Below are 26,542 nucleotides of genomic sequence, written 5' to 3'. Positions count from 1 at the left end.
TTCATGGACATCCTCTCACGTGATCCTTCAAAAAAAATCTCAGAGGCTCAAATTGCTGTGAGCTTGTTCTGGTCCATGTCTTTCCAACAATTCTAGAATCTGTAGGAACCTGATGATGCATCCACATGGACAGAGATCTCAGGATCGAGCTGGGAGGGAGCACCTCCGGAGGGTGAAAAAGATAGTGGGAGGTAAGACTTATTCACCAGTTGGAGACTGTATCAAAGAATGTTTAAAAAATCCTTCAGCACACAGCCATGCAGATAGAGGAAGCAATTCTCTTGCACCAAAGACAATACTTCTAAAAGCATAATTGTCCCCAAGACTGTGAAGAAAATATTTAATTTTCATCTAAAATAAAAATGTACTTTTCACTAGCTCCCCCATTTACTCTTCCAGAGCATACCAAGTAACATAGTTTTCAAATAGAAGGTACAAGACAGCACATAGTACAGTCCGAGAAAGGGCAATATGTAAATGCATATAAATGGAAATTAACAAATGAAACATTTATTTCTAGAGAACATGGAAGTTATCTCAGACAAGGAGAATTAGAGGGAGCTTCGTATTTATAGTATCCTTATCTATATGACTGGAAGTTTACCTCCAATAAACACTTTAGCAGATGCTGCTGTCATTTTACATTCAAAAAACTCCTACACATGTATCGTAGATGTTACTCTATTAAAAGGCACATTTATTTCTTTACACATGTCTTTGCTAGGGTCCTAAATTTGGGTTCCAGATGATCTAGAAACTCAAACCCCTCTTCTTCCTGCTAATCACTGTAGCAGCCAACTGAGCCGGCCACAGACTCTTTTCCTTCATGGTTATAGGAGTGAACGTAGTCTTCTGAATGTTTATGCTCCTCGTCTTTTCCACACAGATACACCTTCTGTTTTGAAAAAGCACATTTTATTATTTTTTTAAAGAACACCTAAATGTATTAGCATAAAAATGTCTTTGATTTACCTTTTACTGTTTAATTTTTAATCAGTGTGTCCTCTAATGGATTCCTACATATAAAAAATGCACATGATTGGTCTGCATTATATTCATTATTAAAACATAGCAAAAAAAAAAAACATAGCAAATATATAAATGCTCCTACTGAACACACTGACGAAAACAAAAGCTCCACATACATCACACAACTAGTTTACAATTTCCCATTTAAACATGAGATTGTATAACTGAAATGTATCTCTGCAACTTTTTCACATATTTTGGGGAAACAAAAATAAGCTATGATTCTTATGTTTATACACTATTATATACCTATAATAATATAATACATTAACTGGCTAGTATTAATCTATGTTGATTGATCTGAGCATAAAACAAGGAGCTAAAACCCCAAATAAAAGCTTAACGATCTATCTGGTTGATGGCGATAGTCAGGATTTCATAACCACGTGGAGGGTTCACCATACGAAAGATATTTATAATTTGTGATCTGCACAGTAACTCCATAACAAATATTTCACTCTAGGTGCTTTTCCTGGCAACTTTTAGGGAAGAAGTTATCAGTCTTTTTACACGTCCTAAAGTATAAAATGCCTACATATGCCACTCCTAGATCAAGTTTTGTAAACCTTATTTTAAAAATTGAACTTTACAAGATCGTTTTTCTCTTTGGGGTTGGACCTAACATCCATCTATCTCTATGATAATTCAACATGAAAAGGTGCTGAGCTCCAGATGTATGAGGAGGAAAACTATGGACAAATCCTGATTTATAAGTAGTGTTTACTTTCATGTAATATGAACTTGAAGACACTGGCACTTACTTCGCCAAGCCGAGGTTGGGAGAGGCTGTGCCAGTCGTTGTATGTATATCTGCTGGTGTCTGTCACTCCTTCTCCTACACCCTTGACAGATTCCAAGGTCTGCTGTCTGCCTCCTTTGATGGGATCCAAAGTGCAGCAGCCTTTGACCACCTCAAAACTTTGATGTGTTTTGACTCCCTGGCCACCAAGTGTGCTAACAGACATTCTTGTGTCACAGATGTTGGATTTCTGTGTGGGGAGTCGAATATTTGCTTCCTAAAATGAATAAATCAAATTGAAACTAACAATTTTCTTTCATTTATTTCCCACCACAGGCAAATCACTTACCTGCTGTGCCTCTCTGTTCCCCATGCATGAAATCAGGATAATAATAGTACCCGTATCATAGGTGTTATAGGTTAAATTGTATCCCCACCCCCCCCAACAAAATTCATATGTTGAAGTCCTAACCCTCAGTGCCTCAGAATGTGGTCTTATTTGAAGATAGGGTCGTTATAGATGTAACTAGTTAAATTAAGATAAGGTCATACTCAATTAAGGTGGGTCCCTAATCCAAAAGGGAAAAGTTGGACACAGACACACACACATACAGAATGGCCATATGAAGACTTGATTTATGCTGTCATAAGCCAAGGAACTATCAGAAGCTAGGAGAGAGGACTGGAACAGAATCCTAGCACCTTCAGAGGGAGATGGTTCTGTGAATACCTTGATCTCTTAATGTCTAGCCTTCAGAACTGTGAGACAATAAGTTTCAATTGTTTAAGTTACTCAGTTTGTGGTGCTTTGTTATTGCAGCCCTAGGAAACTAATACAATAGAATTATGAAGTTTAAGTGAATTAATACATGCAGGGCACTTGGAGCTCTGCGTGGCATAATAAGTGCTCAGTAAGCATTAGCTGTTATTATTATCACTATTTTACATAATAATCAACTGTCATCATTGAACCACCATACAAAGCAAAGTGAAATCTGATTTACCATCACTTCTTCTCCGGGTGCTTCAGTATTTGATCAATTAACTTTTGCTTGGCTACATCTTCTGGACAACATTTCTTCACTGTACTCTTAGAAGTAACACAGATACATGTAAACCAAATACCTAAAAAATAAAAATATAGGGCTTCCCTGGTGGCGCAGTGGTTGAGAGTCCGCCTGCGGATGCAGGAGACACGGGTTCGTGCCCTGGTCCGGGAAGATCCCACATGCCGCGGAGCAACTAGGCCCGTGAGCCATGGCCGCTGAGCCTGTGCGTCCGGAGCCTGTGCTCCGCAACGGGAGAGGCCACAACAGTGAGAGGCCCGCATACCGCAAAAAAAAAAAAAATAAAAAAAAAATAAAAATATATAAGTAAAATAGCATTTTTTCATGCTGGTATATATTAAATCATTTGAATCATTTGATTTGTTTTAAAGTTTCTTCAGAGAACTTTTAAAAATTTGTTCCATAAATTGAGATCTCTTTGGGTCATAAAATTTAAAACAGAATATTAACAAATGTATTAGTATACAGACCAGCTCTGTCTTAGTGAGGTTATGTTATTAGGCTAAATAAGATACAAATCAATAAAAAGGAAGAAAGATGAAGTGAACATAGTTTATTAATAGCTCTCTTCCCAGGTCCAGAATTAAATGCTTTCCTTATTTCCTCCACACTGAAATAGTACCTTCATTTGATTGGAATTTAAGCTAGCATTATTATTAATTTTTTTTTGCGGTACGCGGGTCTCTCACTGTTGTGGCCTCTCCCGTTGCGGAGCACAGGCTCCGGACGCGCAGGCTCAGCGGCCATGGCTCACGGGCCCAGCCGCTCCGCGGCATGTGGGATCTTCCCGGACCGGGGCACAGAACCCATATCCCCTGCATCGGCAGGCGGACTATCAACCACTCCACCACCAGGGAAGCCCTAAGCTAGTATTATTGGTATTTAAAATCCACACAGAACAACTCAAAGATCTTAGAATCACAAAACAAAGAACATTAGGCATAAATCAAACAGGAAAGGCAATTATGTAAAATCAGTGCCTGGCTTTGAAAGTGTACATCCAGTGCTAAGAGGAATATCCAGTTTAACCTGAAACACAAATCAATGAACACAGACAAAGTAAAGACTATGGGAAAAGTTTGTAAATGCAAATAGGCTGTATGTAGTCAAAAAGATTGTTAAAAAAAGAAAGAAGGAAGGAAGGAAGGGAAAAGGAGTAAACAAAGGAAAGAAGAGAGAGAGGAAGAGAGGGAGGGAGGAAGGAAGGAGAGAAGCCTGGGTAATGATTTCCATCACTTCTGCATCTCCAAACACCAGTTTGCAGAATGCCAAATCTTAGGATTCTTTGCATCCATTACTTTTCCTGAGTAGCTCACCATATGACCATTTCCCCCACGTTGGAGTCTTATTAAGATGTATGTTAAATCACTTCATTAATACACATTAATAACGATGAGCATAAACATCTAAGTAAATTTTGAAACTACTCTTTTCACTAACTCTTTTTGTGCATTCACTACATGAACGTGGCTTGTTGAGAGACTATAATATTTTGTACGGGAGAGAATCTTAACATTAATTTTATCCAACCTCTTCACTTCACACATGGAAAAAAGCACTTAAAGAAGAGGAAGTGATTTACCCAGTGTCTCACAGCCAATTCTTGGAAGAACTAAGGCTATAGTTCTGAAAATTACTTTAAATTTAATCTGCTTTTACTGATAGGTTTATTCTTCTATGACTCAGTACCCCAAGCCATAGAGTTTGCGCAAGATTTTTAAAAGGATACATTTATCAAAGGCTGTAAATGTCATTGATGTAAAGAACTGCCATATGTTTTAAAAAATATTAGATAACATTTCAGCTAACACATTCTAGATAATTATACTTACATGACAACAATGCAGAACCCAACACCATGGCAAGAATAGCCCATCTGCCAAGTATTGCATTTGATTGCCTTGCGTCTCTCAGAACTTTAGGAGCCATTCTACATTCAGATGGAATTGTACAGTCACATACTCTCACTGATAACATGTGTTCTGCAGAAACGCCATGTCTATCTTTTATTTGGAGAGGCACAGAATGATAGTTATAATCAAGATTTTGCAGTTCACAAAGAATGGCAGTTTTGCCTATGTGAAAAAAAGACAGATTTTGATTTCTTGAAAAACCAGGAAAATTAATTGACATTGCTCTATGCTTACCTATACTATTCTATATTTAATATATTATTCAAATATTATATTAAAATGGATTTGTATGTTTTCTTAAAGATATTCAGAACAAGAGTCTAAACATAAGTATATTATTCATTGCTTTAAAAAACAAGGTATTATCCTTATCCTGGGATCAATAAAATAATTTACTAAAATTAATATTTATTTATTATAATGAACTAAGGTGAAAATCTAGACCACCATCTTAAGTTCCTATTGATTAGAAGGTTTAGCATAACTACATACCATCCGTTAATGTCTCTATTGTCCAAAGTTTGCTGGCAGAATTATCGAGAATGAATTGAAAAGGTGGCTCATTATCAGGTCCATCTTGATCTACAGGTTTGAGAACAGCAAAATCCTTTTCATGCCTACAAATTGTCACTTCTTTTTCAATTTGTGGTGGATGATCATTATCTTCCAAAAGAACTCCTAATGTTCCAGTGCAAGATCTGTTATCTAAGAAAAACAAAAAATAGGATATTTCTTCACTTAAAGTTTATTTTCAACAATCCCTATGATGTACAGTTGACATCTGCTTTCTACTAGTCGTCTGAACTGGAATTTCATATACTTTCCGAACCACAGATAACATTGCTACTGGTACAAAATAGTGACTTTACTCTTCCTTGGAGATTGGTAGCTGTATCAGATGATATCTTGAGGTGCTTTTTAAAACTAAAAGGTATGAGATTATAAGTAATGTCACTAAGGAATAACCAGTTAAGAAGAAAATTGATTTCTTACAACTTTCTTTAGGAAGAACGTACATTCATGCTTAAAATACAAACACTTTACATTTGGTCATAGTCACTTCCTTGACTTCCTCTCCTGACCTTTTTCTTCATCTACTCTTTGTTCAAACTTTGTAAAACTGATCATCAAACTCAGAAGGTGTGCTCCTTCCTGTGTGCAGCTCTGGCACATTCTATTGCCACTGCTGGGAATACATTTCTTCTCTTCTCTGCCTGACAAAACCTTATTATCCTTTAAGAATCCATTCAAATATCACCTCCGCATGAAACCTGCTATGACTTCTACAGACAATGGTAGCCACATTCTCCCTCAATTTCTCAGAACCCTTGGTTCATCTTTGGCTCACACACTGAACTGTGAACATGTTCATCCTAAGGGCTAAGTTGTATTCATCTTGAGTGCCTAGTGATCTGGGCACAGTATCTCTTGGCTAACTTAAAACTTAATACTAACACATTGAATATAATGCACTTACTATTTTTAGACTTTGTAAAAAAATTAATTGAATAAACTGTTAAAAAGTTGCACCCCACCCCCACCATTTAATCAATTTGCTTTTAAGAATAAGAACTGTTGGGCTTCCCTGGTGGCGCAGTGGTTAAGAATCCGGCTGCCAATTCAGGGGACACGGATTCGAGTCCTGGTCCGGGAAGATCTCACAAGCCGCAGAGCAACTAAGCCCATGCGCCACAACTACTGAGCCTGCACTCTAGAGCCCACAAGCCGCAACTACTGAGTCCATGAGCCACAACTACTGAAGCCCACGCGCCTAGAGCCCATGCTCTGCAACAAGAGAAGCCACCGCAATGAGAAGCCCATGCACGGCAACGCAGAGTAGACCCCGCTCGCCACAACTAGAGAAAGCCCATGCACAGCAACAAAGAACCACCACAGCCAAAAATAAACAAATAAAATAAATTTATTTTTTAAAAAAGAGAATAAGAACTGTTACTCATCTCCAGCTCTCCACTATGATTGGCCTAATGTTTCATACATAAGTCTAAATAAATATTTTTAATTAACATAATGCCCATTACTGGTGTTTAAGAGATAATGAAGTTTAAAGAACATGTTCAAATTTTATCGTTTGTAATAAAATTACAAACTACTATAAATGGTAAGCTTTCAAAATTGAAATAAACAGAAAAATAACTGATGAAATTTCTCACTTTTTTTGCTTTGAATGCTAGTCTAAATTTTGGTGCATAAATATTGAATTTATCATAAAGACTACCATAAATCATGTGTAAATGTAATCTGTTTTTTCTTTTTAGGTTGAAATAACAATTAAGCCACATTGGATAGTATATTTCAGTGAAACTATTTCTGTTGAATAACTAAAAAATTAATTTATTCAAAGTGACTTAAATTAATCACTTACATAAGGTAACTGCAGTATATACCTATTTTATCTGAACAAGTTTTACAATATCTAGAAATTAAAGAGAGATACAGCGGGCTTCCCTGGTGATGCAGTGGTTAAGAATCCGCCTGCCAATTCAGGGGATATGTGTTGAAGCCCTGGTCCAGGAAGATCTTACATGCTGCAGAACGACTAAGCCTGTGCACCAGAACTACTGAGCCCACGTGTCACAACTACTGAAGCTCGCATGCCTGGAGCCTGTGCTCTGCAGCAAGAGAAGCCACCGCAATGAAGAGTAGCCCCCACTCGCTGCAACTAAAGAAAGCCTGCACACAGCAACGAAGACCTAACGCAGCCAAAAATAAACAAATTTATTAAAAAATAAAGAGAGATACAACTTTTTTAAAAAAAATCTGCAATAGCATATAAGCATTTGGAACTGCCATAAATTTGTAAATAAATTTGAATACAAGTAACAACTTCAAACCCTTAACAAAGAAGTAAATAATGGGAAAAAAGCTTTTATTTTTTTAATTAAAAAAAATAGTTACAGATACTACCTGTGAGTCAACATGTGTGCTCTGATTTTACTTTTTAAAATTTAAGCAGAGAACTATTTCTCTTTAAGGAACAATGGAAATCACACTTTTTAAAAATCTAATAAAGAAATAGGGGGAGTTCCCTGGAGGTTCAGTGGTTAATGAGTCCGCACTTCCAATGCAGGGGACACGGGTTTGATCCTTGGTTGGGGAACTAAGATTCTTCATGCCGCAGAGTAGCAAAAAAAAAAAAATTCAACCAACATTCATCACATAAATGATTATTTTCCATCACAGTCTGTTTTAAGCATGTTGTTTATAAGGGGAAAACATGAAATTGTTAAAATGGATAGTAGTCAAAGCCGCAGCTGAAAACAAAGTCCTAGATGCCTTCTAAAACTATGAAAGACTGATTGCAAATTTTTTCCGTACTTCTGGGAAATAGAGCAAAAAATAAGTAATTACTGATAATAGTTGAAGATTGTGAAAAGGTAATTGAGTGTGTATGCTTGTCTACTTCTAAACCTTATTTTAAATTAAGCACATAAGCAAATGCCAAGTATCAGTGAGTAAGGAATGTCATAATCTTGGAGCTAGAAAGTACATCTTGGGTTAACTAAAATCTAAACTTACATGTCAACAATAGGGACTCTGAAAAGCAAGAGTTCCCCATTGCTCTTTAAGTTTCCAGGAACCGGAAGTTCACTGTTATGAATCAGCCCACTCCATTGTACAGAACTCTTTAATTAACCATTAGAAAGTTTTCAGGTTCTTTCCTATCAAGCTATAATACACCTCAATCATTTCCAATTTTTTTATGGGTTATTTTGGACTATACACAAAATGTTTACCTCTTCCACTTGACAACCCTGAAATATTTATTTTAAGAAAATTCTTTTTACAGCCGAATATAACAAAGCATTTGTAAACTTTTGAACTCAAGTTTCTATAATACATTAAAACTAATTGTTCCAGGTGCCTATTATGCACCTGAACTTGCAAAGCTCTTGGTAGTGAAATTCACAACCTGGACCTGGAGATTCACAGGGCTCTCAAACAACAGAAGAATGACAAATATCAGTACCTACACGAAGCAAACATGCCAAGATCTCTGCCAGATGCTTGGTAAAAAAGATATTTAGCAATGATAAGGGTCCTTGTATGAAAATGAGTTCAGAGTCTAGCTAGAGGAAAAGAAGGTACATGAGAAACAATGAGAGTACCCTTTTATAGAGAAGACAAATCACCTGTGATAATTACGATATTATTGCCAGGGGAGGAGAGCATAAAAGGTGTTCATAGAAGAACTGAACAGGGACTTTCCTGGTGGTGCAGTGGTTAAGAGTCCGCCTACCAGTTCAGGGGACATGGGTTCGAGCCCTGGTCTGGGAGGATCCCACATGCCGCGGAGCAACTAAGCCCATGCGCCAAAACTACTGAGCCTGGGTGCTGCAACTACTGAAGCCTGCACACCTAGAGCCCGCGCTCCGCAACAAAAGAAGCCACTGCAATGAGAAGCCCGTGCACCACAGCAAAGAGTAGCTCCCACTCACCGCCAGCTAGAGAATGCCCACATGCAACAACGAAGACCCCATGCAGCCAAAATAAATAAAATAATTTTTTTTAAAAAAGAACTGAACAGGGCTTCCCTGGTGGCGCAGTGGTTGAGAATCCGCCTGCCGATGCAGGAGACACGGGTTCGTGCCCTGGTCCGGGAAGATCCCACATGCCGCGGAGCAACTAAGCCCGTGAGCCATGGCTGCTGAGCCTGTGCGTCCGGAGCCTGTGCTCCGCAACGGGAGAGGCCACAACAGTGAGAGGCCCGCATACCGAAAAAAAAAAAAAAAAAAAAAAAAAAAGAACTGAACAAAGACTAGTGAGAGCTACCACAGAAGATGTCATTGCCATTCATTTGAAGAAGCAAAGGGACCTGAATTTCAAACAGGAGGGGCAGTCTAATTCTAGGTGGTGGGTGTATAAAACGGTGCTTTCTAGAGTGAAAGCAGGGAAACCAGCCTGACTGACAAAAAAATTGACGCAAAAAATACAAGGAAATAAACTAGATTCTAAGAAAGCTGGAATACCTAGATCATCATCATAAAATGTTTATGAGCATCAAAACTAAACATTCATTTGGAAACATAAGTACTTACTTATATATTTGGCCCTTAGAAGCATATATTAAATGGATTAAAGTTCAAATAAACAAAATCCTTCATGACACCATACGGTCTTCCATTAACATTTATAGCACCCTTATCTTTACTTCTTGAACACATCCAGGTTATCCATGGGCCTGGGACATAGACTCACAAAGTTTAGATTTGATATTTCATTTGTTTGTGCTATGATCACTGTATTTAAAGACATTCTTTTGTCACCAAAAGACCAAGTTAATTTCTTATATCTCTGTTTTCCATATTTTTCTTCTCTCCAAAAAGTATTTCATTTTCTATCACCAAGCTTCTGCATTTCTGTGACGTTTCCTCCCCTTATCCTTTAATCTGGGTGGGCAACACTTTAACTGATTTCCACTTCTCATGATATGCATACATTCTTTGATGGGGAAAATTTTCATACCAGGGAATCTGTTATGAGAACATAATAATCCCTCAACTTATATTGTGTGAAAATTTGACTTTGTCTTATGAATCCTAATTTTCATGGCCTAGTACTTGGAACTTAAAAGACAATCAACATTTGTGGAATAAGTGAGTAAATATAAATCCTTGTTTGACATCATAATTGTGTCCCTGAACCATTCAGATTTCACTTTTGCTTATATAGAAGCAGCAAATCACCAGGATTATAAAGGAGTGGCAATGTTAACTATATTTCTCAGTTAATGCTTTCCCCATTCGTTTTTTTTTTTGTTTTTTTTTTTTTTTTTTTTTTTTTTGATGTCTGATCTTACTTATTTGTTACTCTTAGAACATCTCAGGTTATTTTTTGTTTTGTTTTGTTTGCGGTACGCAGGCCTCTCACTGTTGTGGCCTCTCCCGTTGCGGAGCACAGGCTCCGGACGCGCAGGCTCAGCGGCCATGGCTCACGGGCCCAGCCGCTCCACGGCATGTGGGATCTTCCCGGACCGGGGCACGAACCCACATCCCCTGCATCAGCAGGCAGACTCTCAACCACTGCGCCACCAGGGAAGCCCATACATCTCAGTTTTGACTGTACTCAGAAGTAGAAGCTCTCAGAGGAGACAGCCTCCGTCTCTTGGCAATCTGTTCCTGGCGTTTTTCTTTGGCCTCCTTCATCCTCTTGGCCAAAAGTTTAGCATATTCTGCAGCCTCTTCCTTATTTTTCTTAGTACGCTGTTTCTTCAGAGCAATTCGTAGACATTTGTGTTGCAGAACACGTGGAGTAACAAGATGCTGAATCTTGGGTGCTTTGGTCCTAAGTTTCTTACCTTCTTTGTTTAGCGGCTTTCTCACAACATACTGGCGGACATCATCTTCTTTAGAGAGACTGAAAAGTTTGCGGATTCTGCCAGCTCTTTGGGGCCCCAGGCGACGAGGCACAGTCGTATCAGTGAGTCCAGGAATATCCTTTTCCCCTTTTTTTACAATGACCAAATTGAGAACACTCAGATTGGCATCCACAATGCAACCCCGTACAGATTTGCGCTTTCTTTCTCCAGTCCTCCTTGGTCTGTAACAGGAATGCCCCTTACTCAGTAGCAGGCGGACACCCTGTTTCATGGGGAAACCTGTTTGTCGTTCCCACCACTGATTCGGACCACATAACCCTTCCATTCTTCACCCAGAGCGTCAGCAGCAACTTCTTTGGCCGTACGCTTCTCATAAAAGGTACGAAGTTTTCATTCATCGTCCACTTCAATGAGTTTCTGGCAGCCAGTGGCCGGGAAAGAGATGTTCAGCTTCATTCTGAAGCGGCCAACCATTCCCCATTCTTTAGTAGATTTTTTTTTCCTACTTATACTGAAAGAATTACATTAAAAGATTGTGTGAGAGGTATCAAGAGGAAAGGAAGATCATATGCACATGATTAAGTAATAATATTCAAATTGAGGTTTTCTTTCAGATTTTGAAACCTAAAAATGTTTGGCTCATGGGCATAATTCTTTCAAACTGCTGGGTCATCTCACTGATTATGACGTGCAACAGACCACTTCCATCGCAGGGTAACAGGAATAGACCAAGGCTGAGACAGGAAGTAAGGAAAAAACCTGAATGCGACACATGTAGATGAACTGGCTTGCCATTCCTCTATAAATCATAAGCAGCAGTATCTTCATTAGTTTAACCTTTGTCTCTCATCAGAGAATCTATTTTTTCATAGATGTGGCTTTTAGTGTAAAGCTATAGAAAAAAGTATGGGTATAATATGTAAGAAAACATCTGTCTTTATCTTATTATCAAAATATCAAGGGACAAAATGAATAAACATGAAACATTTCATGACTTACTTTCAACTTTTGTTTATTTCCGTGGGATTTGATATGTGTTTATTCATACACTCGCCCATTCCTTCTAAAGAAATGCAGTGATTCTATAGAAAAAGACCACAACATTGCCAGCTTGTTTGTTTTGAACATCTAGTGTATAAAAATATGCTAACCATAAAAATAATGGAAACCATCTTGGATTAAGCAGATAGTCAAAAACATAGGCTCTGTCATAGAAGCCCAAGTTCATTCACCTTTATCATTAATGGAAATTTACCCCAAAGGAGTGAGTGTGTAATTGGTGTGGTGGAATGCCATATTGTAACTTCTATTTATATTTTTTATCATCTTCTTTTAATATCTATTTTTATGATGTATACATTAGCATAGTAGTATATGTATATAAATAAACACACTAGTAAATATATGGGAGTGGTTATGGACTGGTCTCAGCCTATCAATACCCAAGGTTGTAGCTGACTGGCCCTCGTGGTTCCTCTTATGATTGCAAGACGCCCTAAGTAATAACGATCAGGAAACATTGAAAAAAAAAAAAAAGGTTTATTACTTACAAGTCCTGGAAATTACATGGCACACATGGGGCCACACAGCAAGAGTAAATTTGTGGGGAATGGACGGGGTGGGGCAAGGGCAGTGACACCTGGGATTCTGCTTTTATTGAGGTGGAGGCTGGGCCCTTGGGTTTCACAGACTCACTCTTTATTGATGAATTTAAAACACAAGAGCAGGAATTTAAAGCACAGGAGGAGAAAAAAGCCAGCAGCCCAAATGGTGAGTTACTGAAATCAACCAAAATCTCTAAAACAAAGGAGCCTGGGGAGATGGGGTAGGAATCAGCCTGGCTCTTGATCTAGTTCTGTGGTTAGCAATGTGTTTATTTGAGATATCAATCAAAGCTTAAGTCAGGCACTTGCATTACAAAAAGAGAAGCCAACTGACAGGGCTTACACTGCAAAGGTTCATATTCAAAAATGATTTACTGCTTGGAGGATATATTCAAAAGAGTTTTGAGATCTCTACTTTAGGACATTTGAAAGACATTTCTTCACAAAACAGGTTCTAGAATTAACCTTGGAGAATGATTGCAAACCTCAGCAAAAGACATTAAAAATCATTGTTTGACCATTTATTTAGGAAATAGGATAAATGTTTTATTCCCCAGTAAGAGAGACTCAGAAAAAAATCTATCTGAACCCAACTGTTGTAGGTGGGTTGAATCCCTCCAGCAAGTTCAAATCAGAATAATCTAAATCTGTACTCCTGAGAAAAATAGGGATCCTTGATGATGCCACTATGTCCATGGAAGAAGTCAAATAATATGGACCTCGAAACTGGGACTTCGGCCATTCACCACCTCCTAGTTTTGCATTAGTGATGCACTGGGACCTAAACTGGGTGGTTTCCAAGCAATCATAATGCAAACATTTTTTGCATTAAATTTTGATCTGGAAACAAACAAATTTAAATGTAGCTCCAAGATTTCCTTAAAATATGTCCTATATTTATATTTTATTTCTAGAAAATTGCACTCACCTGCATCCATTGCAATCATGGAAACATTGTATTGGTTTCTTTTACAAATGTTGATTCTCTATCTAGAACTTTTACAGTTTCCAAGTCACCAGTGTATTCATTAATTTCAAACCAGTTATCTTCATCTCTTATCTTCTTATACCTAGTTTTTAGAAATCAAATGTAAATGCTCAAACCAAAGAGTGGACATAATCTCAAAATCTGTCATTCTAAAAATACATAGAATGTTCCCAAATTTGAAATCAATTATCATCACAACTAAAAAGAAGGAAATTTTGAAAATACATTACCTTAAGCCCTCAGCAGTGCCGCTGTCCAGATCCACTGCTTCATATCCAAGGAGTGTTGTGCCCATGGGGAGGCCATCTTTACTCTTAATAACTTTTACTGGTGGTTGGCATTCGGGGCACTCATCATGGTCTTTAACTTTAACAGTGACAATTGTAGTGCACATAGTAGGAGTTTGTGAGTTTGCTGCTTTAGAGAATTGTGCTTCTTTAAGTACACCAATTTGCAAAACCATTTGGTGATGTACTTCATAGTTCAATGACTGTTCGATAAACATACCATAATGAGTCTCTCTATATATACATATATATAGAAGACATAACTATGATTCCAAGTTTTAGCACAAAAGGGAAAATCTTTTTTTTTTTTTTTTTTTTTTTTTTTGGTATGCGGGCCTCTCACTGTCGTGGCCTCTCCCGTTGCGGAGGGCAGGCTCCGGACGCGCAGGCTCTGTGGCCACGCAGGCTCTGTGGCCACGGCTCACGGGCCCAGCCGCTACGCGGCACGTGGGATCCTCCCGGACCGGGGCACGAACCCGTGTTCCCTGCATCCGCAGGCAGACTCTCAACCACTGCACCACCAGGGAGGCCCGGGAAAATCATTTTTACCTATAAAATGTTACCAAAAGTTGTTGCTAATGTATTAGTGATGAATAATTAGCTTCCTATAGTGACAAACACTATCAAATGCAAAATTGTTGATTTTTAAGATTCAACAAATTTTTCTTCTCACTTTCCTTTGGAAAGGCCCTGCTTTCATTTTTTTTTATTATGAGTTTAAATACTAATAGAAATACAGAATAAGTGTTTGAATAAATTCAAATGGACTATTTCTCATTATTTTATTATTATCAAATGGGATAACAGTGATAACTAAATTAGCAAAAGTCCCTCTAAGCTAAGTATATAAAATAATTAGGTAGACTGTAACCAAGCAGGACCCTATGGGGCCTTCCCAGGGCAGACTTCTCCCCCATATCCTCTGCTTTAGCTCCTTTCTGCAGTACCTAGATAGTAGTATATGATGCACACTTCCTGAGTTGTTTTAAAGATGTGAAAAGCCCCCACCAAATGGAAGATGTTAACTACTTGATGACCATGAGCTCATAGCCCCCAGACCTAAGGACTGATAATGTTAACCCCTATGACACCACCCTGTTACCTCACCATCAACCAATCAGAGAATTGTGCAGGAGCTGATCACATACTCTGGGATGCCCCTCCATCACCTTGCCTTTACAAATCGTTTGCTAAAATCCTTAGGGGAGTTTGGAGTTTTTGAGCACAAGCCACCTGTTCTCCTTGTATTGGCACCTTTACAATAAAGCTGCACTTTCCTTCACTACAACCTGGTGTCAGTAGATTGGCTTTACTGCCAGCAGGTGAGCGGGCCTTAGTTTGGTTCAGTAATAAGACTACTAGGACATGAGATTTGGCTATAATGGGGCAGTTACTCTGAGTATCTTAGTCAAAAGATATAATCATATTATCTAGCAGCACCTTTTCAAAGTATATTATATATGGATTTGTTAGTTCATGAACTGAGTAACTAGAAAGAATCCCCAAACAATAAATGATTAGAGACTAAAATCTATCAAAATAACAGAAAAAGAAAGAAAGAAATCTAGAAAAAAGTCCAAAAATATTTTTTAAAGAAATTTAAAAAAGAAAGGAAAAATAAGCAATATTATAATTAAAGGACAGTTTCTAAAAATTTTATAAGGAACGCAAAATTTATGCATATCACTTCTAAGAAAATACTTACTGTAACTTCTTTGGGAGTGCATGATCAGTTTACACATAGTTACACATGTGTAACTATGTGTAACATGTGTTACACATACAATTACTAATTACATTAGTAATTGAGAAGTTAATTAAGCAATTCATTACTTCTCTATCCAGTAAACGTGTAGGGGTGGTGATGACACCTGTGTCTGGATGTACAGAGAAATGCTTTGGATTGTCTAGAATTTGCTGTAAGATTTTATATTTCAGACGCGTATGTAGAGTATCAGGTTCATTGAGGTCTATGGCAGTCACTTTTCCCACTGAAGTTCCTGTTTAGATAAATCCAATACTGTCAACAACTTAAAATAGCAATATAATTGAATTACAAACAAAAATAAAATCAAGGCATTGCTGTGGCATATTCTCCCAAAAAACCCACAAGCTGTCTGATTTTACAGATAAGTGAAGAAGTATCTAAATGCTCTCCCACAACTCCAAGTACCCCTAACCTGGAAACTTCAATTAGGTGGCTACTGTGGATAACATAATTTGTGTTCTGCATATGTGAGAACATCCACCCCACTGTTGGTAACAGAGGTTCTCAAATTCTTCCTCTCAATCCAGTTCATGGGCCATTTTTTTTTTTTTTTTTTTTTTTTTGGTACGCGGGCCTCTCACTGTCGTGGCCTCTCCCGTTGCGGAGCACAGGCTCCGGACGCGCAGGCTCAGCGGCCATGGCTCACGGGCCCAGCCGCTCCGCGGCACGTGGGATCCTCCCGGTCCGGGGCACGAACCCGCGTCCCCTGCATCGGCAGGCGGACTCTCAACCACTGCGCCACCAGGGAAGCCCATGGGCCATTTTTTGATGGGACCTTCTCTGTATATCTTGTTTCTTTAATACCCCACTTGATAGTGTTAAAGGAAAAGCACAGCTTTGCATATGATAACAAAGGTTTTATGCTTTTATATTTTAATAAATGTGCCGAGTTGTTAATACATACAAGACAAACATTATGCAACAGTCTGAATATCATTTGGACAAGCTTTATGGCTCAGAAATCAGAGTATTGGCAATGTTACTTTAGCAAACCATTTATTGTGGGAAAATAATATTAAATATGCGCACAAAATAGTATTAAATATGCACATAGAAACTAAGAACATATCTTGAGATTTTTGAGAATGAACTAGACTTGTTATGCCCTTTGGTTTGATGAGGCCACAATCTTGGCTGCTGCGAGCATCAAACCAGTTTAAAATTTTTCCAATTTGTTTGGAAAATAAGCTAAGTAAAGAAATGCATATGTTGTTATAAGCCAGATCAGCATTTCCGTACCATAGTCTATTTCCGGGTCCTTGAAAATGTATTGCAACTTTATAAAGATTCAAACGCTCTATTGCCCTATAAATACATCTGGGACACATATGTACATGATCAAAATAGAAAATATAAACAGACTTTGTCTGCCATTGTGGATTAATCTAACAAAGTTAGTAACATTGTGTATCAGTTAGCTGCCTTCTACATGTGCCTAGAAATGAGCACAAAAAGGTTTGCCCTTGAAGAGCCTATGATCTTATAAGGCTACAAAGTTTTATGTAGAATATCCATGAAAGTCAAGCATTTAAAAATGTTTTGCATAACTGTGCCTAAAACATAAATGAAGAATTCAACTGAAGCAAAATTCTCATGTTTTTCCTAAGATGTGAACTTACCGGTTTGGCAATTCTCAGGCACACTAAAGACAGTCACTTTGTCTTCAAAATATGAGACATTATCGTTATCATCTTCAACTTTGAATAGTAAGGGGAGTGGGTGCTCAGGTGCATAACCGTCCACAGTAGTTGCATAGGCATAGATCTGAAAGGTAGACAAACACCATCAGCTAATTCTTGAATAACAAATTAGGCACAAAATTAAACCTAGCGGTTGGGGAAAGATGTAATATTTTAAAAAATCATTGGCAAAGGCCTATGTAACTAAGAACTTATGCAACAGAGAGACAACACAGCAGCACAGACGATGCCTGCCCTATGGCTTCAATCCTTTCTCATTATTTTCTCACCAAGTACCACGCACTCCAGCTGAAGGAGGCTACTCTGTTCCCTGAATTAACTTCATGCAGTTCTGCTTGTTAGAATGCATGTAGACTTCCCCTAGTCATGCTAATAACAAGTATTTTTTCTGAAGTTAATACAAAATATGATTCTAGTTATTTGTAGATTTATATACACATATAAATATCAACTATTTCCAGGTGACTTGATTGTGTTCTTTTCTCTACCTGTATTTTCTCATTTTTCTATCAGTAACATGTGTTTCTTGTGTAGTAAAAATGCTAATAAAATCATATATATATATATTCCAAACTCTATCTCAAAATGATATATCTTGGTCCCAAATGTGAGGCTTTAATGCCCTTTTTCTTTAAATATCATCAAATTATTTCTGAAGTTTTCTGATAAATGGTTGTTGAGTTAAACAGAGCTTCTTCACTGACACGAACAACTAAATCTGCCCAAAGTGAAGTCTGTGTTAACTCAGTTCTTCACCACAACTAGCCTTCCTGATTTCCCTACCTTAACCATTTTCTAAAATGAACCAGGATTAAAATCTCAGGTATCTAACTCCTCCCCCTCTTTAGCCTTATATTAGTCAGTTGCCAGGTTCTAGAGATTACAGCATTTCTGTGTCTCCGTCATTCACTTCTCTTTTCTATTCTCAATGCCATTATCCTCATGTGACTCCAAATGTATCCTATCAACTTTCATATTGTATCCTACACACATGTCCTACCAACTTTCCTACAGTTGTCCTAACTGTCCTTCTCCAAACTACGTAGCCCTCAGGAGTCAGATTCATTTCTACAAATCACGATTTTAATCATGATAGTAGCTAACCAGACTTTTCAGTGATCTTCCTATCATCTACCAAAGTAACGCAAAATCCTCACTGTTGGGTGGAAAGGAAACATTTCATCTTCACATGCTAACCTGGAGGGGAAGAAATTTCCACTCCAATCTCTAGGACAGAAGGTTTTGAAATAACCATTCATGTTCTCTCTGTTCCCTTTTTCACTTTTCCCCAACCTCCAGCTGGACTTTTTCAGTAATAAAACCTATACTTTGATTTCTGTCAGTCTGATTCCTGTATCTTAATAAATTCTGCACTCAGGGATACAGGAGTGTATTATCACCACTTCACCACCACCACCATCACTACTACCACCACACTATTCAGCCTTCCTATCAATCCCTCCCTCTCCCCTCATATTTGACGTAATTTTTTCTTTCTTTAAACTGCTGTCATTTTGAGAGTTTTGGCTAGAGAAGACTATGTAATTGTTTTATGTCCCTATTAGTTTCCAATTTTCCTCAGGGGTGAAGCCTGAGACTTAGGATATTTGTGTGACTGAAGCACCTAACATAGTGCCTTACATTGGGTAATTCACCAATAAATAGCTTGTTGCATTCAATTCCATCCATCTTTTATTTTTAGGAAAACAAACCACCCCTTAAGTTTGCCCTCTGTAAAAACTGTCATAAACATTCAATGGACCACTTGTAATGAATTCTTCTACTTCATCACGTTGGAATTAAAACATCTCCCTATCTAACTTAAGTCCATCCTGCTGTAATTTACACTAATTTTTGCTAGTTTTTCTCTTCAATGGAAATGATCATCTACTTCTCGCTGTATAATCACTTGTAGTTTAAAATAGGTCCCGATGCTCAACTACAAATAAATATCATTATTCCACATTCCACTGATTTTCAGATGTAGCGATTTTGTTTCTGGTACTACTTCAGGTACGAGTTTGATTTTTCACTATTAATGTGCTGAGCATCTTCAAAATAAATAAAAATTCAACTAATTATTGTAAAGATGATTTAAACTAGAAATGCAGCTGAACTTTAAACCACAGCCTGGATCCCTAGGAGAATCCACTAATATTCATATGATAAAGAAACATTATAAATATTTTCATAATTAGTCACTAAAGCAGCAGTTTCAGAAAGCTCAATACAACTAATGGTTTTGCAGTCTAGTTCCCATTATTCTATATTAAAAGCAATAATAATATATTTAAATATTGTTACAATACCTATAAATGGAATACTATACTTTAGTAGAATTAATCATATTTTTAGCTAAGTCAGAAGAGTATTATTTAAATTTCTTGTGTCTACTATTGTGATATTTCTCCCTTGAATTCTTCTGTAGCTTGAAGAACCTCATCTCTTTTAGACCTTTTGCACTATTCAATTTATCTCTGTAATTGCTCTCATCTTTGGGAATGTGTAAACAGTTGTCAACAGAAGTTGGGGCTTGAATTTACCCTTGTAGAGAGGGTTATTGAGTGTAGACTGGGCAGAGGAAGGGAGAGAGCAGTGACACCAAAGCTGAGTGTGTACAGAATGTAACGAGCAACACAAATTTAAAGACAATGGATAGACTTGTGTGTCTGGAAAAGAAATCATATGTTACAAGATAGTAAGGCTCTGGCTGGATAGGTAAGAAGAGACCAGACTGAGCTGATTTTTCCCTATAAACTTATAAAAGGTACAGACTCTCCTCAACATTCAAAGAGGAAGAGTGTTTGCAGATGCTTTCTTTCATAAAATAACTTGGAATTATTGAAGAAAATTCACTTCTTATACAACTCTTCTTTAAAAAACTTGCAAAAGGGCCTTATATAAATCCCTAAAAGACTAGATGCATCGAATGGTTTAAAACAAATTCCTTTAACTGCAATAATTGTGTGACTCATCGAGAAAAATCTTTACCAGCCAAAATTAAATACAACATGAGGCAATAGAGGAAATGGGAGCACAGTAATGATATGTATTGAATTAGACCCTGTTCCCAATAATCAAGGAAATCAAATTACTTTGAACAACAATAATTTATTAACACTTAACATTCAAATAGGTTAGATAAAAGCAAAGAATTGGAAAATCCCATCAAAAGCCCCAGTCTTGAGGACAAAATTCTGGAATATGTGCATTATTTGATCTGCCATTAGAATACTTTTAGAGAGCTTTACTGTTTATATGGTGATTTTGCCAGCATTATGGCATTTAATGATCACAACAGCTCTGAGGTAGATAAGACAACAATTAGCAGCCCATAAAACAGAGAAGAAAACAGATTCTTGAAGTTGTGATTTGTCCAAGACTAAAAGCAAAAGTGGCAGGTACTGAAGATCCACTAATTTCCAGAGAAATATATAAAACAGTAAATGAAACTGGTTTGATAGAAAAGCAAAGACATACTATTTTAATTTTAACCTCTACGTTAACAGAGAAGACTTCTATTCCACATTGTCTCAAGAGATTTTACAACTTGCACCATGTTTACATCTGGTTGTTATATTTTATGAATTTTGTTGATTTGCAGTTGATGTTTCTTAATGCCAATTCAATCTTAAGCATGTTAATGGAAACTAGAGAAACACAAGTAATTCTGAAGGAAAATTACTCAAAAGGCCAACTTTGAGCAAAAATTCCAAACTATTTTATTCCTTTGTCCTTTAAAAGACATCAAAAAATAGTGAAGTAACTTATTTCATTTTGACTTATTTTATTTTACTTTATTTTAGGTCACACCATATGGCTCTTGGGATCTTAGTTCCCCGACCATATATATCCCCTCAGCAGAGAAAGTGCAGAGTCCTAACCACTGGACTGCCAGGGAATTCCCAGTAACTTATTTTAATTATAAACTATTCTCTTTCCCTTCCCTCTTGCAATGATCTTAATAACAAGCCAAAAGAGACAGCAGATTGACCAGTGAGAAGCAGCTAAAGACCTCAAAAATCCATAAACAGCATGTTATCAGCAGAATAAGAAACGAAGTGTACATCACAATGTACAGAGCAGGCAGCTTTTTATTTCTCCACAAGAGTGACTGCTAGTGCTAGAGCTTTTCTTCCTATGAAGAAGCTATAAAAGCAGCAGAGAACTTATATATTTACATGCACATGTATGTAAATATACATATTTATCAATCATTTATTTGGCTTTTTGATAAAAAGGTCAAAATGTTTAAAGTGAAGAAATATAGCATTGCTTATCATTCTAGATACTATGATTTTCACATATATAGTAACGTGAAGAAAATAAGTAATGATTGTATATAACAATATCATGGATAATGCCCAATCTGTTTTTCATAAGTTCTGTTTTTTATTAATAAGACACACACACACACACACACACACACACACGGAGTAAGAACCAGTTTCACCTATTTCCTGATTTAATCACTTGTCACTTAACCAACCAGAACTTTATAGGGTTTTGGTGAAAGACGCTATCTTGAGAAATAGTGACCCGCCTAAAAACAGTCACGGTGATGGGGTCACCGTTTCCACTGCTTTTATCATAAAATAATTTATGAAAAGACATAAAATTTTTTTTTTTTTTTTTTTTGTAGTACGCGGGCCTCTCACTGTTGTGGGCTCTCCCGTTGCGGAGCACAGGCTCCGGACACGCAGGCTCAGCAGCCATGGCTCATGGGCCTAGCCGCCCCGCGGCATGTGGGATCTTCCCGGACCGGGGCACAAACCCGTGTCCCCTGCATCGGCAGGCGGATTCTCAGCCACTGTGCCACCAGGGAAGCCCTGACATAAAATATTTTTATTGTCACTGGATTTATTGTTTCCACTTTAACTCATGTATATGTACAAAAGTGTTGTTTTCTATTATATGTAGTAAACTGTATGATGTCAGATTTTGAACTTGTTTGCAATAATCTGTGATAGTTTAAACTATCTTGCAAAAAATAAGAAAACTGGTCTATACTTAAGTAATATTTCTCAGTAATACTGCAAGTACTAATTCTAGAAAATCTTTTGGAGGCTTAATAAACCCCAAGCTTAATAATGCTTAGTGGTTGTATCAAAATATTTCCTTTACTGATTCATATTTAATATATTTACCATATTTACTATGTGTCTTTAGAGTATAGACTGTGTACCTTTTTTTTTTTTTTTTTTTTTTTTTTTTGCCGTACGTGGCCCTCTAACTGTTGTGGCCTCTCCGGTTGCAGAGCACAGGCTCCGGACGCTCAGGGTCAGCGGCCATGGCTCACGGGCCCAGCCGCTCCACGGCATGTGGGATCTTCCCGGACCGGGGCACGAATCCGTGTCCCCTGCATCGGCAGGCGGACTCTCAACCACTGCGCCACCAGGGAAGCCCGACTGTGTACCTTTTAAGTGCTTTTAAAAGATATAAGGGATTAATTCAAAACCTCAAAGCACTGGGCAAAGTATACAGAAGTATACCACTTCTGTATACAAGGTGTGTTTTTCTAATGTAAACTTAAGGCTAATGAAAAACACTGATGAAAGGAATGTTACCCCTGGACTCAGAACAACCAACCCATGCCTCAGGTATGGCTGTGATAGTAAGACTACTTAAATTTTTATTTGACTTTCTGAAGCTATTCTGTGAAGTAGATCACATAAATTCTCGATGGGTACTTGGTCATTGTAATCAAACTCATGCATAAATTTTATTTTGGGACACTTCAATTTTGACACATCTGTTTTATATGTAATCAATTAAAGAATGTTGGAAGCAGATCAGTCATAGGAAACTAAAACATATTTCTGGTTTTGGTGCCTCTCTTTGTACTAAACTAAGATAATTTACCCCTCTGATGTTTGCTAATTTTTCTGGCATGAAAAGTGTACAGCTAACTTGGTACTTTATTTCTAACCACTACCAAAAAACAAGTAGTTTATCTTTCATTTCATGTCGAATTTTAATGCAAATAGCTACCATATGGCTTTTATCCCAAACTTTACAAGAGCAGCTGGAAGCTAAATGTAGTCGTTAAAACTACGAAATTCGTAACATGGTTTCTCACCTTTGCCTGCAAGTGCTTCAGCCTGAAGATGAGAAGGAACTTGAAGAGAAATTTTCTGACAAGCATCGCAAAATAATATTAAAACCTCAAAAGAAGGAAAAAAATCAGGAATTACATTTGATCACAAACTTTCACATTACAGTTTTGTCTTATTGATAAAAGTATTGTCAATTTCAGAAACAAATTAATCTTCCAAACCTTCAATATTTTTCATATTCATTTTAAAAGGAAACAGCAAAGAAAGTGGCTTTAGGGACACAACAGTTATTTAGTATCAATTAAAATGAATAGAGTTCTTAGAACCCAAATTGTATTGAATCCTTTCAAGAAAATGTGTTACAAACCATTGACTCTATATAGAGTTTATCATCTCTAAGACCATTTGTAAATGTCATTCTGATTTCTTACTATGAAGAAAGTACTTAACTCTGGAAAACAATAATCACATATTTGTACACAGATCATCATTTTCACAGCCCCAAGCAATCTGACCTGTAGTTAAGTCGAGAAAATATTCGAGGATGTTTTTAACCCCCTGAAGACAAATGTCCATAAATATTCACTGATCTCAAATTACTCCTTGGACTGGCTTTGCATAAACTTCAAAGTCTAAATTATCTTATTCACAAAATTAGTCTAAAAAGAAATACATTTCAAAATTTAGAGAGTAGACTTCAACAGGGTAAAGATTTTTAATTAAATTCAAGACACAAATATTGCTTTTAAAAGCTATATACCTAACTCAAGGAAAGCAGACAGAGACTATCTGAAAAATAAGAGAAAAGCTATCAGTTTAAAAGTGAATGTAAGTTCAAAACCTATTTTACTTATTTTTCTTGGCATTTTCTGTTTATCTGCTGCTTCTACTGTTTTTCCAAATGACAGTTTCGTTATTATTTAAATATAAAACAGAGCTAAGACAAGGCTTCCTTGGTGGCCCAGTGGTTAAGAATCCACCTGCCAATGCAGGGGACACGGGTTCGAGCTCTGGTCCGGGAAGATCCCACATGCCGTGGAGCAACTAAGCTCGTGTGCCACAACTACTGAGCCTGTGCTCTAGAACCCGAGAGCCACAACTACTGAAGCCCACGTGCCTAGAGCCTGTGCTCCTCAACAAGAGAAGCCACCACAATGAGAAGCCCACACACCGCAACACAGTAGCCCCCACTCGCCACAACTAGGGAAAGCCCGCGTGCATCAACAAAGACCCAATGCAACTGAAAATAAATAAATTAAATAAATAAATTTTAAAAAGAAAAGATTAAGGAAAAAAAACAGTCTTGACCAATACAGATACTAATTAAAATGCAATTTAAAAAATAGAGCTAGAGCAGATAGGTCAATTTTATAACCAATTTTCCTCTGAGGACATATTTCTAGAGTTATGGGACCCACTATTTGGGAGAAGGAAAGAAAACCATCAGCCATATTACGGATGTATATTTCTTTTCTAACTCAACCCAAGTTTATTGGCTATATCATGTCAGCCTATTTAAACAGTCTGTAATTTTACAATAACTCTGTTAGGCAGATAATACTAAAAACTGGAATTTAAAAAGTTGCATTTGTGTTCTGCTTTAAATAACCACTTTTTAAAAAATGAGTCTTTTTATTTACTTGACATAATATTTTCATTCCTTTTTTTAAAATAATGATTACTTGTTTTTATTATAAATTTATTTATTTTTGGCTGCATTGGGTCTTTGTTGCTGCACGCGGGCTTTCTCTAGTTGTGGCTAGCGGGGGCTACTCTTTGTTGCGGTGTACAGGCTTCTCATTGCGGTGGCTTCTCTAGTTGCAGACCACAGGCTCTAGGCACACAGGCTTCAGTACTTGTGGCTTGTGGGCTCTAGAGCACAGGCTCAGTAGTTGTGGTGCAGGGGCTTAGTTACTCCACAGCATGTGGGATCATCCTGGACCAGGGCTCGAACCCGTGTCCCCTGCATTGGCAGGCGGATTCTTAACCACTGCACCACCAGGGAAGTCCCAATGTTTTCATTCTTAATACCAGGGAATGAAGTACACAGTTACAAAGCTATTAAAAACCTAAGTGGAAGCCAAGTTTCTGTATTTTTCCAAGACTGTCACATTTTTCTTTATTATTTTTTTTTCAAGTTAAACGCCTTGCTTGAACTAAGAGCTCTGCCCTTCTTTTAGCCCTTCCTGAGTAAAATTAAGAAAGTCCTGGATATTTCACCTCTCCACCCAGAATCCTTTTCCTCTTCTCACAGCTCAGTGGAACTAAGTATGTTAAATAAGTACAGCTTATTTACTAGTAGCAACAGCAAACCTCAGAACCTCCTGGGTCAAATGGCTGAGGAGTGAATTCATTCCATCACCCCTTAGAAAAACACCACAGCAAGACTGAACAGGAGATTCCCTTGAAAAACTAACAGGTTGGCAGTGGAAACTTGAAGAGCAAACCAAACACCTGCCGTCCCGGGTCACAAGTCTCTCAACTCTTCCTTGAATTTTCTCAGATCTGTTTTTGTTCTCCCAGTCTAACCTCCTCTGCCTTCCACTACCGCCCTACTCTCTTTCAAGCCCAGACTGAAGGAGGGAAATGCACAGTAACATGCTTGAACTCCCTAATCCTTTGCTTGTTACTCACCAGGAAAGAGAAAAGGAGCTGCTTAGAGAAGATGCTCCCTGGGGCAGTGGAGGCCACAGCCATCAGAAGCAGTCCCAATGGTCATGGATGGTGGCTGGATAACAGGGCAGCTTGGGATGCACAGGGCGGCTTCAGCAGATTCCCAACAGCTGGCACTTGTACAGGATATCCTGCTGCCACCTTGGCGTGGATGAGCTTGATTTGGAGAAGAGTCAGGAGGCAAGTGGTAAAAATGACAGGAGGAGGAGGAACAGAACAATTGCTTTCCTCCTATTCTCAGGTCAGTCCTCCTCCTTCAATTCAATTACCTCAGAATGGAAAGAGGTTTTCCTACAAGTGGGGAGGGTGGGGTACCACTAGCTCTTCCTCACAGCTTTCAAAATTTCTACTGCCACTTGACACATAGGCAGAAGCAACAGG

General features: G+C 37.8%; 1 protein-coding gene and 1 pseudogene across 1 annotated transcript; both read right to left on the bottom strand.

Moving 5' to 3' along the window:
• Window positions 1–697: 697 nt before the first annotated feature.
• On the bottom strand, window positions 698–26,185 carry DSC1 (desmocollin 1). Its single transcript, XM_059039648.1, is given in 14 exon segments — window positions 698–895; window positions 1,791–2,045; window positions 2,773–2,807; window positions 2,810–2,893; window positions 4,668–4,910; window positions 5,241–5,453; window positions 13,618–13,656; window positions 13,659–13,759; window positions 13,908–14,167; window positions 15,798–15,964; window positions 17,352–17,496; window positions 18,433–18,500; window positions 23,512–23,596; window positions 26,123–26,185. Coding segments are annotated over 14 exon segments (1,956 nt in total).
• Window positions 10,817–11,552, bottom strand: LOC131742759 (small ribosomal subunit protein eS6-like; annotated as a pseudogene).
• Window positions 26,186–26,542: the final 357 nt, after the last annotated feature.

Source organism: Kogia breviceps, chromosome 15, assembly GCF_026419965.1.
Source record: "Kogia breviceps isolate mKogBre1 chromosome 15, mKogBre1 haplotype 1, whole genome shotgun sequence".
Classification (NCBI taxonomy): domain Eukaryota; kingdom Metazoa; phylum Chordata; class Mammalia; order Artiodactyla; family Physeteridae; genus Kogia; species Kogia breviceps.
This window is presented reverse-complemented; position numbering and strand designations above follow the sequence as displayed.